Source organism: Camelina sativa, chromosome 14 (assembly GCF_030686135.1).
Source record: "Camelina sativa cultivar CO46 ecotype springtype chromosome 14, ASM3068613v1".
Lineage (NCBI taxonomy): Eukaryota > Viridiplantae > Streptophyta > Magnoliopsida > Brassicales > Brassicaceae > Camelina > Camelina sativa.
The window spans coordinates 32981220-32996254 of record NC_141893.1 but is presented as its reverse complement, the minus strand read 5'-3'; the positions used below and the strand labels follow the sequence as shown (position 1 = coordinate 32996254).

Sequence of the window (15035 nt, the reverse complement as noted above, 5' to 3'; positions counted from 1 at the left end):
CAAATCACTTAAGGCAAGAAACTAGAAGCCCATAGAGATCAATCATTTACCAAAAGGGTAAAAAAAAAAAAAAAAAAAAAAAAAAAAAAAAAAGGAGAGGAAACAAATAGGCACTTGATTAAGATTCTAGACCATTTTCTTAAACTAACTCCTAATTTTCCATAAATGTCAACAACATCATCAATTAGATTCTTCTTATTATGTTGTCGTAATCATTAACGTTAATCAACTCATGAAGTTATACAAAAAGAAACCAAAGCAATCAATGAGTTAATCAACTCACAAACTAATTAACAACGTTTGTTTAAAGTGGCGTTCATATTCTTAGTGCAGAAGAAAGTTGGGTCAAGCTCAAGAACCAATGTTCTTTATGAAAATCCGGGAGAGTATATGAAAGAAATGTTTTGGGGATCCCAAGAAAAGCACACAAAAGAGTGACACAGAACTCAAAGAAGAACAATGACAACACAATCTTTTCTACGAAAAATCACTCAAAATAACAGTAACTCTCACCCCAAATCCCCAAAACCCTCTCATGGCGAAAAGAGAAATAAAAAGAACAGGGGATTCCAAAAGAAGCACAACACTAAAACGACCAAGCACATGCATTATAAAATTCTCTTCCTGCTTTTCCTATTTGATTTTGACTTAATAGAGACAGGACCGCATTACTTGGCCCAGAGAATTAATCTATGTTGTGTCCTGCCTTGGAAGATTCGATACTGAAGCAGTGTCTGTAGAAGAAGAGAGAGGATATAGAAGGAGAGAGCTATTCATAGACAACTGAGACATTTATGCATTGAATAAAGGAATAAGTAGAGTTTGTTATGATTCACTCAACAAGTAAGCATGTGAGATTTTGTTCAGAAGTTTGCTTGCTAGTTAAGATCACATAGCTGTGGTTGCTGGTAGCTAGGAATCGACTTGAACTGGAGATGGAGATGGAGCAACCTCGAGGCCAGCGTTACCACCATGTTAAAACCCCATATGGTGTGCATTCGCCATTGGACCACGCTGTGGCGGGTGAAAGACGCTTTAGAACTGCATATGAGACGACTGAATTAATCTTCAAATGATATATCATCACTTTTGCTGTAATGAAATTGTTAATTCATTATTTCCTCCAGTTTGATGATTTGAATTACATATTATATTCATATCGTATCACATATTTCACTTCTTTCATGTCAACTCTTAATTGTACTTTAATTTATATAAACAAAAGAAACTTACTGAGAGACAAATTTTGTCCTAAAAAATAAATAATATCTAACACGAAGCAAGGTCATTGAGAAAAAAACTAGAAAGTCTTTGTTTAAGTTACAACTATAGAAAGAAAAAAAGTGTTTTGTTAATGTTCTTTGTCTTGTAGTTGCTCCACTTAGTAAATCTATCAAGTCACAGGTATTGCTGTTGTATCCTAGCTCTGTTCTGTTCCCACCATAACCTCGCATGTGTTTCCCCAAACTTGTCTCGGCTACAAAATAGAACCAACATCGTTTCAACGTTGAGAAAGAGACTGGTATGTAATATATAGCACAATAGGTTTTTGTGTTATGTACCTGAATCGAACGCGTCTAAGTTCGCGATTACCATCTGGTAAAGCTCTGATAGTAATGTAGATACCAGGCTCATCTTGTTCTACCCATTCACTTTCCATGTCGCTTGCGTTACTCACTGAGACCTCCTCTGATCGATCTACTGAGCTACTTCTAGCAGAACCATCAATTGATGATGTTTCAGTCTTGGTTCCACTGATGCTAGAGAGCTTTGGTGTTGAAGCAATACCAGAAGAGCCTGGAATATTGCTGCGAGGTCGCTCTCTGTCCAGGGGTGGAGTTACAGGACTGTCCTTTGCGGACTGGATCTGCGAGCCCTGGCACAACAAGGTTGTTCCAAACAATCTATTTAGGGCTAAAAGTTGCAACTTTGTATAACCCAAAGAGAGATAAAACGCATAAAGCTTTGATTGTGATAGATTAATAAATTTGCGCGTTCAATAGTGAAATAGCATTACCTCATCTTCGGATACAGGAGGAGTTGGAAGTGGCACACTCTGCTGATTGAACTGCTGCACATTGTACAACTCCATGACCTTCTCGAAATTCTCTGCCCACCATCTTTGAGCTTGCCATTTATTGAACATCTCACGACTGCAAGAAGTAGTAATTTTAAAACATCACCATCTAGCCTCAAATCAGCCAAACTCTTATTAGCTTAGCAACAAAAGGGAACGTGTCTGACGTGTGACACAAAAAAACCAGCATCTGCACAATACCACCCAATAGCTAGATATACCAATTTTGGAGCCAAACTATCCATATTTGACGACCATGACAGAAGCTAGTCTCGGTAATATGGAGCCTAGTGTTTCTTGGTTTCAACAATAGCGTGAAAACCATTGACAAACAAAGGCTTCTTTAAGCTCAAGGTCATCTGGACTTCAATTGACTAAGCAAAAGGACAAGTAGCAACAGTTCAAGAAGTAAGACCTATCACGCTGGAAAATTGTAATATTCATGGATGTGACAAGAAGACTAATCAGATCAAGAGTAAAACCTATCACGCTGTAATAATACAGCAAAAGCAGATCAATTGGTAAACACACAACATTACATTCAGGTCAATATTGGCTAGAAACAATTACCTGAACCGAATCCTCTTTAGATCATTCCCTCCCTGAGGCAATGACACAAATGTGATGAGAACACCAGGCTCCACTTGCGCAACCCATTCCTTGACCTCGTCCTCCTCCATGAACACTATGGATTCTGTTCGGCCACTCATGGACGTAGGTGTACCTTCTTCACTAGAAAGCCCTTTTAACCTGGACTCCATATCCTTCCCCCAAATCTTTGGAGTCGAGCTAGCCGTCCCAGCTCTCTGGTATGCATAATGGAATCTTCCAGAATCCGAAGCAGCATCTGAATCAGCATAGTTTCGGTTCTGATTCCGGTTTGATGTCCCGGAACACGGTTTGCAGTTTTTGTACGCCCCTGAAGCCTTTACTGCCATGTCTTTTAGCTGAAATGAAACAGTAGTCACATATGTACAAGAGTCACATGCCATGACAAAAACTAACAGATAAGAGAGTAATTGACAATTCAGAGGAATAAATGTTTCAAGAATTAATCATAAAAACTCAAAAGAAAGTAATACAGATTACGACTAGGAGTCAAGTCTCGACCAAACCACGAGTCTATGTCTTTTTTTGTTTTGTTTTGTCATTTTCTCTTCGAACCAAACAACAATCCATGAAAGTGAACGAACTCGGAAAGATACAAGACTAATCTACCTGTGACGTCAGTGATTTAATCGCTTGCTTAGTCCTAGGGGTCCCAATAACTCCATCTTCTTGTTGAGTAGATCCGCCATTGTTGGTGTTGAGCTGCTTCGTGCACGCTATACACGTCAGCATCTCTCCCTCTCTTTCACCCTACAAAATTCCTGAGATCAACCCAGAAAACAAAATCACATTTTGGGCAAAACCCAAATCAAATCTTGGAACTAAGAAAGACTCCAAAACCCAAAAATCACGATTCTTGCTCAGTGCAGATACCAAAAGAGGAAACAAAAAAAAAGAAAGACTTACACTTGGAAGATGGATGGGTCCGAGATCACAGAAACGCAGCGATGAAGAGCTCGAATTGAAACCGGGTAAAATATGACCGTTACGCCAGAGACAAATTAGGGCACACAGATCTGTAGATCAAACCCATAAATTCGCATTAAACTCTCTTTATCTCTCTCTCTCTCTTGCTTCTTCGTCTGGTTCAAAGCGATAGAGAGAATGAGAGCAGAGTCAAAGTATCGATCTTTCTCTCTCTCTCTATCTCTCACACTGTAGAAACACAAAGCTGAAGAAGCAGAATCTGCGGATTTGGGGAAAAAGCTCTGAGATTTGGGCTTTTTGAGTTCGTTGGACACTGCAAAACACGAAGAGTGTGGTCTACTGTGTTTCTTATTGATCCTCTGTGCCACATGCCCACTCTTTATGATTTTTTTTTTTTGGTAGGAGATGGGAGACTTTTGTCTCCCGTAATTTATTCAAAACTAAAACTCAAATACAAACTTGTCTGGGTAATGCAGTACCATTAGCATCATCCGATAAAAACGAAACAACCCTACAAGGAACTACCTCTAGAACATGAAAACCTAAATAAAGAGAATAAGCATAAGCCGCTAAACCATCCGTCAAACGGTTAGCCTCCCTATACACATGCACAATACGGACACACCAGTCCCTTGAAAGAAAGCCATGGCACAAGCGTACCAAGAACGACAGCGGATGTGAATCACTAATCCCTGTCTGAAGAAAACCGACCACCACTTCTGAATCAACCTCCACTTCTAACCGAGACACTCGTTTACCCCACGCAAAATGAAGCCCATAATATACACCCCACAGCTCTGCAAGAGCAGCCGAGCATATTCCGATATTGACCGCAAAACCACCTAACCACGCCCCTTTCACATCCCGTAACACCCCAACAACAGTAGCCAAACCCGTCTGATCCTGCGAAACCCCATCTGTGTTCATCTTCAACCAACCCTCCCTTGGTGGTTTCCACGCTATCATTCTTTCTACCCTCAACGGCTTATGTGCAAGACCTTTATTCTTCAAAAATGCCTCCGATGTCTCCTTTGCCAGATCTTTCAAGAACTGCACTCTATCACGACATTTCCCATTAACACCAAATACGTTCCCACATCTCCACTTCCAACCCCACCATACTGATAACGCAAACAGAGTTGACCAATCTCCACTCAAATTCTCATATAACCATTCTAACAAAGATGTCCCAAAAAACCTTATGTCTCCGCATTGGCACCAGTCTCCTCCAAACGCCCTCAATTGCAGGACAATCTCTTAAAACATGAATAATAGTCTCATTCCCATATTTACAAACTTGGCATAAAGCTGAATCTGCAAGATGTCGTCTCCACCGTTCCGCATTGGTCATTATAGCTTGATTCCCCACAAGCCAAAGAAAAACCTGAACCCTTGCCAGAACCACCACACTCCACACACGGGACCAGAAAGCAGTCATATCAGGTAACGGGATTGTACTCCGCGTTAGTAGATCATACGCCGACTTAACAGTAAAAGAACCATCTGAACTCCCCCCCAGGACAAACGATCTTTGGCACCGGTAACCCTGTCTACCACAATTCCACCTAATCTCTTCCAGAAAGGTAATACGCCATGACGTTGTCTTCTACCATGCTAGTATGAAAGTATGCTCTGTGGTTGCCATATTAATGGATTTTCCACATCAGAAATCTAAGTATGCTAAGAAAAAACGGTATAGAGAAAAATTTCTATGAGGTTGTAATGCTCGAAGTATCTTGAGGCTTTTTATGTTGCAAATATGTTGCCTCGGTTTGCGTAGCTAAGCACCTCTTGATTTATTTCTCTATATTCATGGTACGTAAAAGAAAACAGGGAGACAACTTATGGATTGTTATTACTTCAATGGCTAGAAGAGAGTTATAGTATTCTGTCTTGGTTTCTGGTTCTATCATATATTATGGAAAGTTCATCTTCTTTGTCTAAAACTCCCTCTTTTCGACGATCAAATTCTAAAAAGGTTGATTACTTATATGAAGTAGAGTATGTGAGTGATGATAGCAAAGTTCCTATTACCCAACTCCCATTACTTAATCCTTACAAAGCTTTCACTAAACCAAATTCCACTTTTCCAAAAGTCATCCGTCAAGTGTTTGTCCCTAAACAAACATAATGCAAAGGAGCTCGTTCTAGCATCTCCGTTAGAACAGCATCTCATTCCAGCGACAGAAACAGAACAAATGATTCCTCTCAGAATCAATGAAAGCATGATACATCATTGGCGAACTCAAGGATATACCCATCTTCACTATGGAGCGATACGTTTGGCGCTAACACTCCATGGCAGAAAAGGCTTACCAGTTGTAGCACGGGTAGCTCTCCTCGACACCCGATACAAAGAATACCAACATGCTTGTATTGCAACTATCCAGACAACACTAAACGCTGGCACTGTTTTCGTCACCCTCTTCCCAAATTTCAACCTGGCATTGGAAGACCCTCAAATATATCAGAACATGCAAATCCAGCTGCAAATCACAGGAGCTCCACAAATTGGAAACACGTATGCAGCAACGCGTCACCATCAAATGGCGTATAGAGTCCAAAATCATGCAATGGACTTAAGTCTCCCTAGAGACACTGAAGATGCGCTACTCATACAATTAGAATCCCAACATAGCCCGTCGTGCATCCATATTCCTAGACAGATTCCTAGAGATGAGCTTGTCAAGTTGCTTCCAGAATCATGGGTTACCAATTACGAAAAGCTCCATGACCGTAGCACCCCAATACAATCGGTGGACTCTTCTATTCATAGGAGAAAAGATGGAGCTGTAGAGATTGCTTTTAAGCAACAAGAAGAAAAGTCAAGACCAACGGCTTTCTGCACAGAAATCAATATAATTACTCCTTTTGAAGAAGCTCAAACTTTGGAGAACAATCCACGTTTAGATGGTGTTCCAATCTCATCTTTTGATTCGCTGGGAGATCTCATTTACTCTTTTCAAGATGAAAAGGGCCACAAATTCTTTGATGTTTGTGATTGCCAACACTACCAGATGAATAGTTCTGATGATGATGACACCCCAAGGCGAAGGAGAAAAAAGAAAACTACACAACAAATCCTCAAAGAACGATTTGAGTCTGGAGACACACAAGTTGGCCTTCTCGGAGAACCAAGTGGCAAGAATTTTGAATACTATGTATTGTATTCAGGTGGCTCAACTCCCGCAACACCTGACAAAGAAGAGGTACAACTAAGTTACATGTTCGGACCCCCATCACAGCAGGATTCACCATTTCCATCCAAAGAGTTTGAAGAAAACAATATAAAACACTCATGGAAAATCCGGAATCTAAATGTTAAGAACCTAGATGGCTCAGTAAAGCAGATCAGCGCCGCAGAAGCAACTTTGAACTAGCAGTCGGAGAACGCCACAACCCAAAACTATCTCCTAAGCCAGATTGACAAAAAGGTAACCATCATGGACCTTTCCATCAAAGAACTCACCAAAAAGATAACCTCTCTCCACCAAGAACTTCTCCACCTTGCAACTACTGTCTCCATAAACTCTCCCCTCATGTCCCAAAAAGAGTCTGAGCTAAAGTCCCTTAAAGATCAGCTAAACTCCTTACAAAACCAATCCAAAACCCAACCTCCAATGCCATATGATCTTTTCACACTATACCCCATCTACACACCACCTTACGCAGCCCAAACACAACCTTTATTTTTTTCTCAAGACCCAAGTATTTTCGGAGCATCCTCCTTCTTACCAACAAAAGTTGTTTATGAACAACAGTCCACCAAAAAGAAAAAAGCCAATAGAAAAAAGAACAGGGAAGGAAGCCATACTTGAACCACCCAAACCTTTGACTGAGACATCAAAATCTCAAGATCAACCCGAAACCAACAAAGCGCAGATTCATGGTGGAGCGTGCTAATCCAATCACTGTTTTTCTTGAGAAGGTTGCAAAACGAGAAAAAAGTTTTTCTCAAGAAAGTATGATGAAAAAGACGCCAATAAAAGATGAAAATGATGAGGGCATAATCCCACCTTTTTGTGATGGCCTCACCGGCTGTGGTTGAAGAAGACGTAGAAAGTGAAGGTGGAAACGTATATGAAGAAACTCAAGAAACTGGACGAAATCAGACAGAAGGAAATCTGCGGATTAATACAGAACCACATAAGGGTTTTTCTTTTGATGGTGTTCCCGCTTCAAAATGGCGCGACAAAGTATATGAGATGCATGCATGGCTAACAGAACAACAACTCAACCGAGGAGCCATTTTGCCTACATCGATTGATAAATTGGTGGCTAAATTCCAAGGACGTCTCAAGCAATGGTGGATAAGCTTAGGCCAATATCGACAATTACAAATCCGACAATCTCCAACAATCGATGCCTTGGTGGGACACATCCATAATGAATTTCTCGGCACATGGGATCATTATACTATCCAAGCCAGGAAAGAGTATCTTAGCATGAGATGCTGCTCCTTCAAGAGGAAGGATCTTGAAAGACATTATGAGCGAATGTCAAAGAGATTCTATGCCCTGAATGGGATAGATGACGTCAATCTCAAGCAGGCGTACCTGAATTCACTTCCAGAACCACTTGGAAATGAAACGTCAAGGATATTGTCTCTCAATAATATGCCTCTCAACCAAGCTTCACTTGGAGAAATATATCAAATTTCTCTGGCAGCCCTTGAAAAGCTATTCAACCACCATAAGTTTTTCAAACAACTTCAAGAACAAGGAAAGCTTCTAGGAAAAGCATGTGATTGGCCAAAACTCAATATCAAATGTAGAGACAAGAGATGTCATTGTTCTACAAGTCATGGGAAAGAAAAGAGCTATAGAAGCAAGTGGCAAAAGAAATATCCAAAGCTATCTTCTAGAAAGAAATGGAAATTCTTAAGGAAGAAAACTCAAAGAGGTTTCAAAAAATCAGACAGATGTTACATCTGCAAGAAGAAGGGACATTATGCGAAACAGTGTCCTAACAAGAAGAAGAGATACAACCGCCTTGGCTACTTGGCACAAGTTGAAGATATTGACGACTCAGATATTGAATCCATCTTTTCCCTTGATGAACCAACTGATGATACAGTTCTTGCAATGGGTATGGAATTAGAAGATGAATCTTCAGAAGAGGATATTGGAGATGAAAGTGATATAGACGACCAATTCATGTTGTTTGACCTCTACACATTCGATTTCTGCAAAGTAGAGCAATCACATCAAGAAGAATTGGTGTATCTAACCCAACCATCTCCAAATGCCAAGATCTACATCTTCCCAAACAAGTATGATAAACCAATACCGGTCATTGCCTATTTTGACATTGGAGCTGCTTCATCCATCATCAAACCAGACCTCCTCCCAGCCTCACATTGGAATTCATGTTCAGTCGCTTTCAAAGCAGCCAACGGCCAGATATTTCATATCTCTCTTATCAGCAAGCCAATTTACATCTAACTTTTCCCCGGATACATGATTAAATCCAAAGTATATGGTTCTGAACTCCCTGGAAAGGACTTTACACTTGGATTTGACATCCTTCATAGTCTTCGGAGAGTTTCGTGGCACCCGAAAGGTCTCAAACACAAAAATCAGTTGCTACCTTGGACAACGGTGTCTCATCTATACCCTATGGAGATGCTTAATCCCATAAAAGAAGAAATTGCAAAGACGTCTTGCGCCACATCTCATTCGGAGTTTCTCACAAAATGCTCATCTCCTTTATGGAAGAATCCAGATTTCTTATATCCTTACATAATCATATAATCATTTTCTAAAATACTTCCTAAACACTTAGCATTGATCCTAAAAACCTCCTAAGTGGTTGTACCACTATGTGTGTGTAATTGTGGTAACAACATCCCTCCCAAGTTCCACCCAGAACCATCACGCCACATATCTTGGACTAGCACACTCAAGCACTCCGCAGGTAAAGACCCAGTAACCCCCTCACAGAGAGGCTCATTTGTGAGCCACCTGTCCTGCTAGAAACGAATAGCACCACCATTCCCAAGGACCCAACAGTGTCCCAGACTAATTACCTCCCGAATGCTCCGAGCTACACTCCGCCAGGTAGAGGACCAAGTATTTTTAGGTGACAACCAAGACACATTATGCATATCCCCCACCTTAAACTTACTACGTAACACACGTGCCCAAAGACTAACAGAATCATGGGGAAGTCTCCAACCCAACTTTGCTAATAAGGCGTTATTCATTTCTGCTGCCAGACGAATCCCAAGTCCACCTTGCTTCTTCGGGAGACAAACTCTCTTCTAAGAAATCAGGTGTTGTTTCTTCTTTTCCCTTGTACTACCCCATAAGAACGCTCTCGACACTTTATCCAACTCCTTCAACAAACTCTTAGGCATAGAAATAACACACATAGTATGCACAGGGATAGACGTAAGCACAGATTTTGTAAGTGTCAGACGACCCGCAAAACTCAAACATTTTCCTTTCCACCCGGACAATTTTGATGAGACTCTCGCTAACACTTCCCCAAAAGTCTCCTTGTTTAACCTCTTCTGCAATATAGGCATTCCCAAGTATTTGCCTAAATGTTGTGTTGATTTAATACCACTCTCATCACTGATAAGCTTCCCCAAATCCCTTGACACATTCTTAGAGAAATTTTTTTTTATTTCTCTAGGCTCACCTTCTGCCCCGAAGCAACACAAAACCGTTCCAACACCCGTCGAATAATTCGTATTTGGGACACAGAGGCTTCCGCAAACAAAATTAGATCATCTGCAAAACAAACATGTGACAACAGGGGCCCTCCTTGAGACAGACGAATAGGCTTCCATTCCTTCCTCCCCACTGAACAGTCAATCTGATGGCATAGACGCTCCAGACATAGCACAAACAAGTACGGAGACAACGGATCCCCCTGTCTCAAACCCCACAAAGGTTGAAAAGCTTCAGTTTTTTCACCATTCCATAATATATTCATCGACGGACCCGTGACACCCTGTATGATCCAATGAACCCACTTATCCGACAAACCAGCGGCTTCTAATGTATCTTGTAGAAAATCCCACCGAATCCTATCATATGCCTTCTCTAAATCACGTTTTAGAAGCATCCAACCCTTTTTCCCTTTCTTTCTTTTCATCGAATGGACGGCCTCCTGGACAATGACTATGTTGTCAGTCCTAAGACGCCCTGGGATAAAGCTACATTGTGCTGGACCTATCAACTTTGTCATCAAATTTTTGAGTCGCAACACCATTACCTTCATCACCGTTTTAAACAACACATTACAGAGACTGATTGGTCTGAACTGTGTTATTCTCTCTGGCTTCTCCACCTTTGCCAATAACACAACCAAAGCATCATTACGTCCTGGCTCTAAGATGCCAGTTTCAAAGAAACGAAACACGAAAGCTACCACAGACTCTCCCACAATCTCCCAACACTGCTGGTAAAAGACCGGCTGATAACCATCAGGACCAAGAGCTTTAAACTGTCCCATACTCCTAATAGCAGCTTCAACCTCCTGCTCACAAAATGGCTTACTCAGTTCCAGCTTCTCATCTCTTGTCAAACTCTGGAAACTTTCCCTAGGCAAGTTCTCCACCACAGCCTCAAGATCATCCATAGAATAAAGACGTTTGTAATAAGTGATCGCCATCTGTTCCAATTCATGCGGTTCTGTCTTCCATACACCCCTATCATCTTTTAGTGCCTCAATCCGGTTCCTCCTTCGCCTTATAACCGTGGATGTATGAAAATAACTCGTGTTTCGATCCCCTTGTACAAACCATTTCTCACGCGACTTTTGGAACCACAAAGTTTCTTCCTGCTCCAATACTTTATCCAGCTCTCGAAGCAATTCCTCTTCTTTTTGTAGCAGGGTATCAGTTTGTGAATGCTCCAACAAGTCTTGTATCATTTTTATATCTCCCAGCAGACCCTCCTTCTTCCTATGAATATCACCAAAAACCTCTTTGTTCCACTTCTTTAACGTCACCTGTAAATAATCAAGTGCCTCTGGGGTAGACATATCTCGAATGACTCAGCCATGCTGCCTCGAACCGGAATCGTCGCCTTCTAGGATCTCTACTCACCACCGGAGATAATTGTATATACAGGGGAGCATGATCCGAAGCTAAAAAGGGGAGATGTGCCACAGACGCATCCGGCCACTTCAAGCGAGTCTCTGCACAACACAACACCCTATCTAGCCGTTTAGCCACAAAATTCTGCTCCACTCTTCCTCTCTTCCATGTAAAACGATTCCCACGAAAACCGATATCAATCAAATACTTTGTACTAATCCAATCACCAAAAGCTAACGAGTCTGGTGAGAGTCTCCCATTACCCCCAATCCTCTCATCAACTCTAACAATCGTGTTGAAGTCTCCACCAATTACCAATGGACCATCCACCTTTTGAATAACATCATGGAGCTGTGTCCACAGACCACTCCGTCGGCTGACTGTCGGTGCCGCATATACTACGATCAAATAGATAACATCAGACTCATTCACTATTGTTGCGTATATATATATTGGTCCGAAGACTCCAAGACCGTCACCGTACCTATACCCATTCTCCACAAAAGCCACAAACCACCCCTTCGGCCATCCGCATCCACTCGAAAGGAGTTTTCAAACCCCAATCCCTGAAATATTCGACCTGCTCTATCGCCCCCAGCATGTGTTTCAAACAACGCCAACACATATGTGTTGTGTTTCTTCAGAAGATATCTAATTGATCTGCGGAAATTAGGTTTATTTGCCCCCCGGCAATTCTACAACAAGCAATTAATCATATACTTACCTAAGCAATAAATAATCACCGGGGACAACCATTATTGTTTAAGAGGGCTCATGTCTCCGGCAGACGAACCCCTAGACTCCTCCATCGCCTTAGATGACTCTACACCACTTGATCCCAAACAAATCAATGATTGCGACCCTGGTTCGACACCATCAGGCCCCAAATTCGGCATCGTGTCCCCAACCCCAGACATAAACACACCACCCAGTCTTCCGATGCTCTCTGCTTTGACTCGCAGTCGCTTACCACTGGCAGGCAGAGAACCCTCCTCTCGGATAGGCAGAGAACCCTCCTCTCGGATAGGCCCAAATACTAAACCCCGAACAGGCCTAGCATGCTTCTGTTGTTTCTTAAACCCACATGTCTCCCCACCTTTAGTAAACTGGGCCTGTTTATCGTGAGGCCCATCACGTAAAGAACCTTTATCTCTCGCCATACCCAAATTGGATTTCATTTGTTTCCCTTGCTCAACACGCTTCGCACCTTCAAACTGAACCGAATTATATTCATTTTCCTTGTTTGCACCAAATCGCATCGTCGGTTCCCTAAGATCAGGGGTAGTATCTTCCATATCTAAACCACCAAATCTGTTTGCAAGATTCACCTTCCCTATCACATTTTGCGATATGTCCCTGAGATTTCTTTCCAAAACTACACCGGAACCTCCCGTTGTGGCTATAGCCTTATTCTGCGGTGGTCATGACTTCCTCCCCCCGCGTCTGACCTCCGTAAACCCATCATCTCTTTGCACTGGCTCCGACACCGCCATCTCAACAGCCGGAGTAGCTAGCGCAACAGGTTGGTCCTGAACCCGCAATGGACAAGCATGAACCATATGACCATACAGACCACAACCAGAGCATATATTCGACAGACCCTTATAGGACACAAAATAACGCTTTCCATTCACCAAAATCGTGCCTTTCAAAGGATTCCTCAAGTCGACCTCCACACATATCCGAGCAAAACGACCCCTTTCAAACTTCAACATCGTTAGATCCACCTTAATTGGTTTACCTAGACCACGAGCAAAACTCATCAGAATCGACTGGTGGTAGAAACTGATCGGTATATTAGATAAACGTAACCACACCGGTGTCGTAACGATCTCATCCTTCAAAGGATCAAAATCCGGAGACCAAGCTTGTACCATCAAATAACTACCAAACGCTCTCCATGGACCACCAATTAAAGCTGCCAAATACTCATCCTCTTGTTCAAAACGAACCATAAAGAATTGTCGTGGCAGATCCATAACATACATGGCCCCTTTCGGCTTCCACATTTCCCGAAGTCTCCTACTCAGAACCGAGAGTCTAATATGCTTGCCAAAAACCTTAACAATCATACACTGTTTCCAAAGACCATGCATAGCATCCAACATTTCCTGTCCTATTGTGACCAATGGTTCCCCATTCGCCCCGTTCGGAAACTCCAAACTCACTCGCGCCATAACAAACTCATTATCTAAAACAGCCTCCGAAACTAACATCCCCCCGCGTTACTCCCTACCACCTTCTGAACCCACGTCCCCACACCATCCGGAGGATCTCCCGATGGTCGAGACCTATCCCCAATGTCAGTCATGGTTGCATCTTGCACGCCCGTGACCTGCTGCTCCAAATCGCCATCCCTAATCATGTGTTTTCCCCTCTCTTATTACGTAACTATTATAGTCTTATTTTATATATTCTTTATGATTCTTTAATCTATTAAATTTAATTATTGATTTTTTTTATATAACCAAAAAAAGAAAAAAAAGACATGTACACAACGGAAAATATTAACGGCACTGGTGATTATTACCGTTACTTATACATAACATCATTCAAAATATTGGGACTGTATATATGTTCTTTTTACCCTTTTTCCTTATGAATTTTAAATGTTAAAAAGGTAGTTTTAAAAAGATGTTAGATTGATTTACTTGCTTGCATTGTTAACTGCAATGTTAGTTTTAAAAAGATGTTAGATTGATTTACTTGCTTGCATTGTTAACTGCAATGTTGAACTATATTTAGCCAACTTTAAATCGATCAAATTTATTTTCTAACTCATAACAGTCACGTAAACTTTATTTATATAAATGATATAATGCGAATAGATACTAGCATTTATAAATCCGTTTTTACATTAGGATTACGAGTAACAAAAAAAAATTATTAGAGGAGAAACTAATTCCTAAATGAGCATTTTGTGAAGTTTATAAATTCACAAAATCATTTAATAAACACATAATTATTCTCTTAACGCCAATCACATTACTCTATAAAAGAATTTGTTTTTTATAAATTTGATAAAAGGCGTGAAATGATTTGCTCTAAAGTCTAAACGATGAAACTATAATGATAGAGCGTGCAACTAAGCCTTAACGTTAAAATTTCAAAAAGCGATGATTATAATATAAAATGTTGTAGAATTGTTCCCCACCTACACCTCACAATACTTCTTACCCATCTTTTTATTCTCCTTGAAAGTTCAAGCCTTCTGATTTAATTATGAGTTTTATTAAAACTCCAAGTACAACTTCCACATCATCAGGCGCAAGACATATCATGCCTTCTCAAAAGTCAATGTAAAGGTCACTTTCTGTTTAATGTGAAAATTATTCTTGTTTGAATGTGCCAATGGCCATGTACTTTAGTTTT

General features: G+C 41.1%; 1 protein-coding gene and 1 pseudogene across 1 annotated transcript; both read right to left on the bottom strand.

Annotated features, from left to right (window-relative positions):
* Positions 1-1180: 1180 nt before the first annotated feature.
* On the bottom strand, positions 1181-4128 carry LOC104742938 (protein Brevis radix-like 3). Its single transcript, XM_010464024.3, has 6 exons — positions 3593-4128; positions 3296-3447; positions 2648-3024; positions 2018-2153; positions 1563-1876; positions 1181-1477 (listed from the first exon to the last, which is right to left on the bottom strand). Exons 2-6 carry the CDS (start codon positions 3416-3418, stop codon positions 1399-1401), a joined length of 1029 nt encoding a protein of 342 aa, XP_010462326.1. The 5' UTR covers positions 3419-3447; positions 3593-4128; the 3' UTR covers positions 1181-1398.
* Positions 4129-13084: 8956 nt separating this feature from the next.
* Positions 13085-13974, bottom strand: LOC104744160 (uncharacterized; annotated as a pseudogene).
* Positions 13975-15035: the final 1061 nt, after the last annotated feature.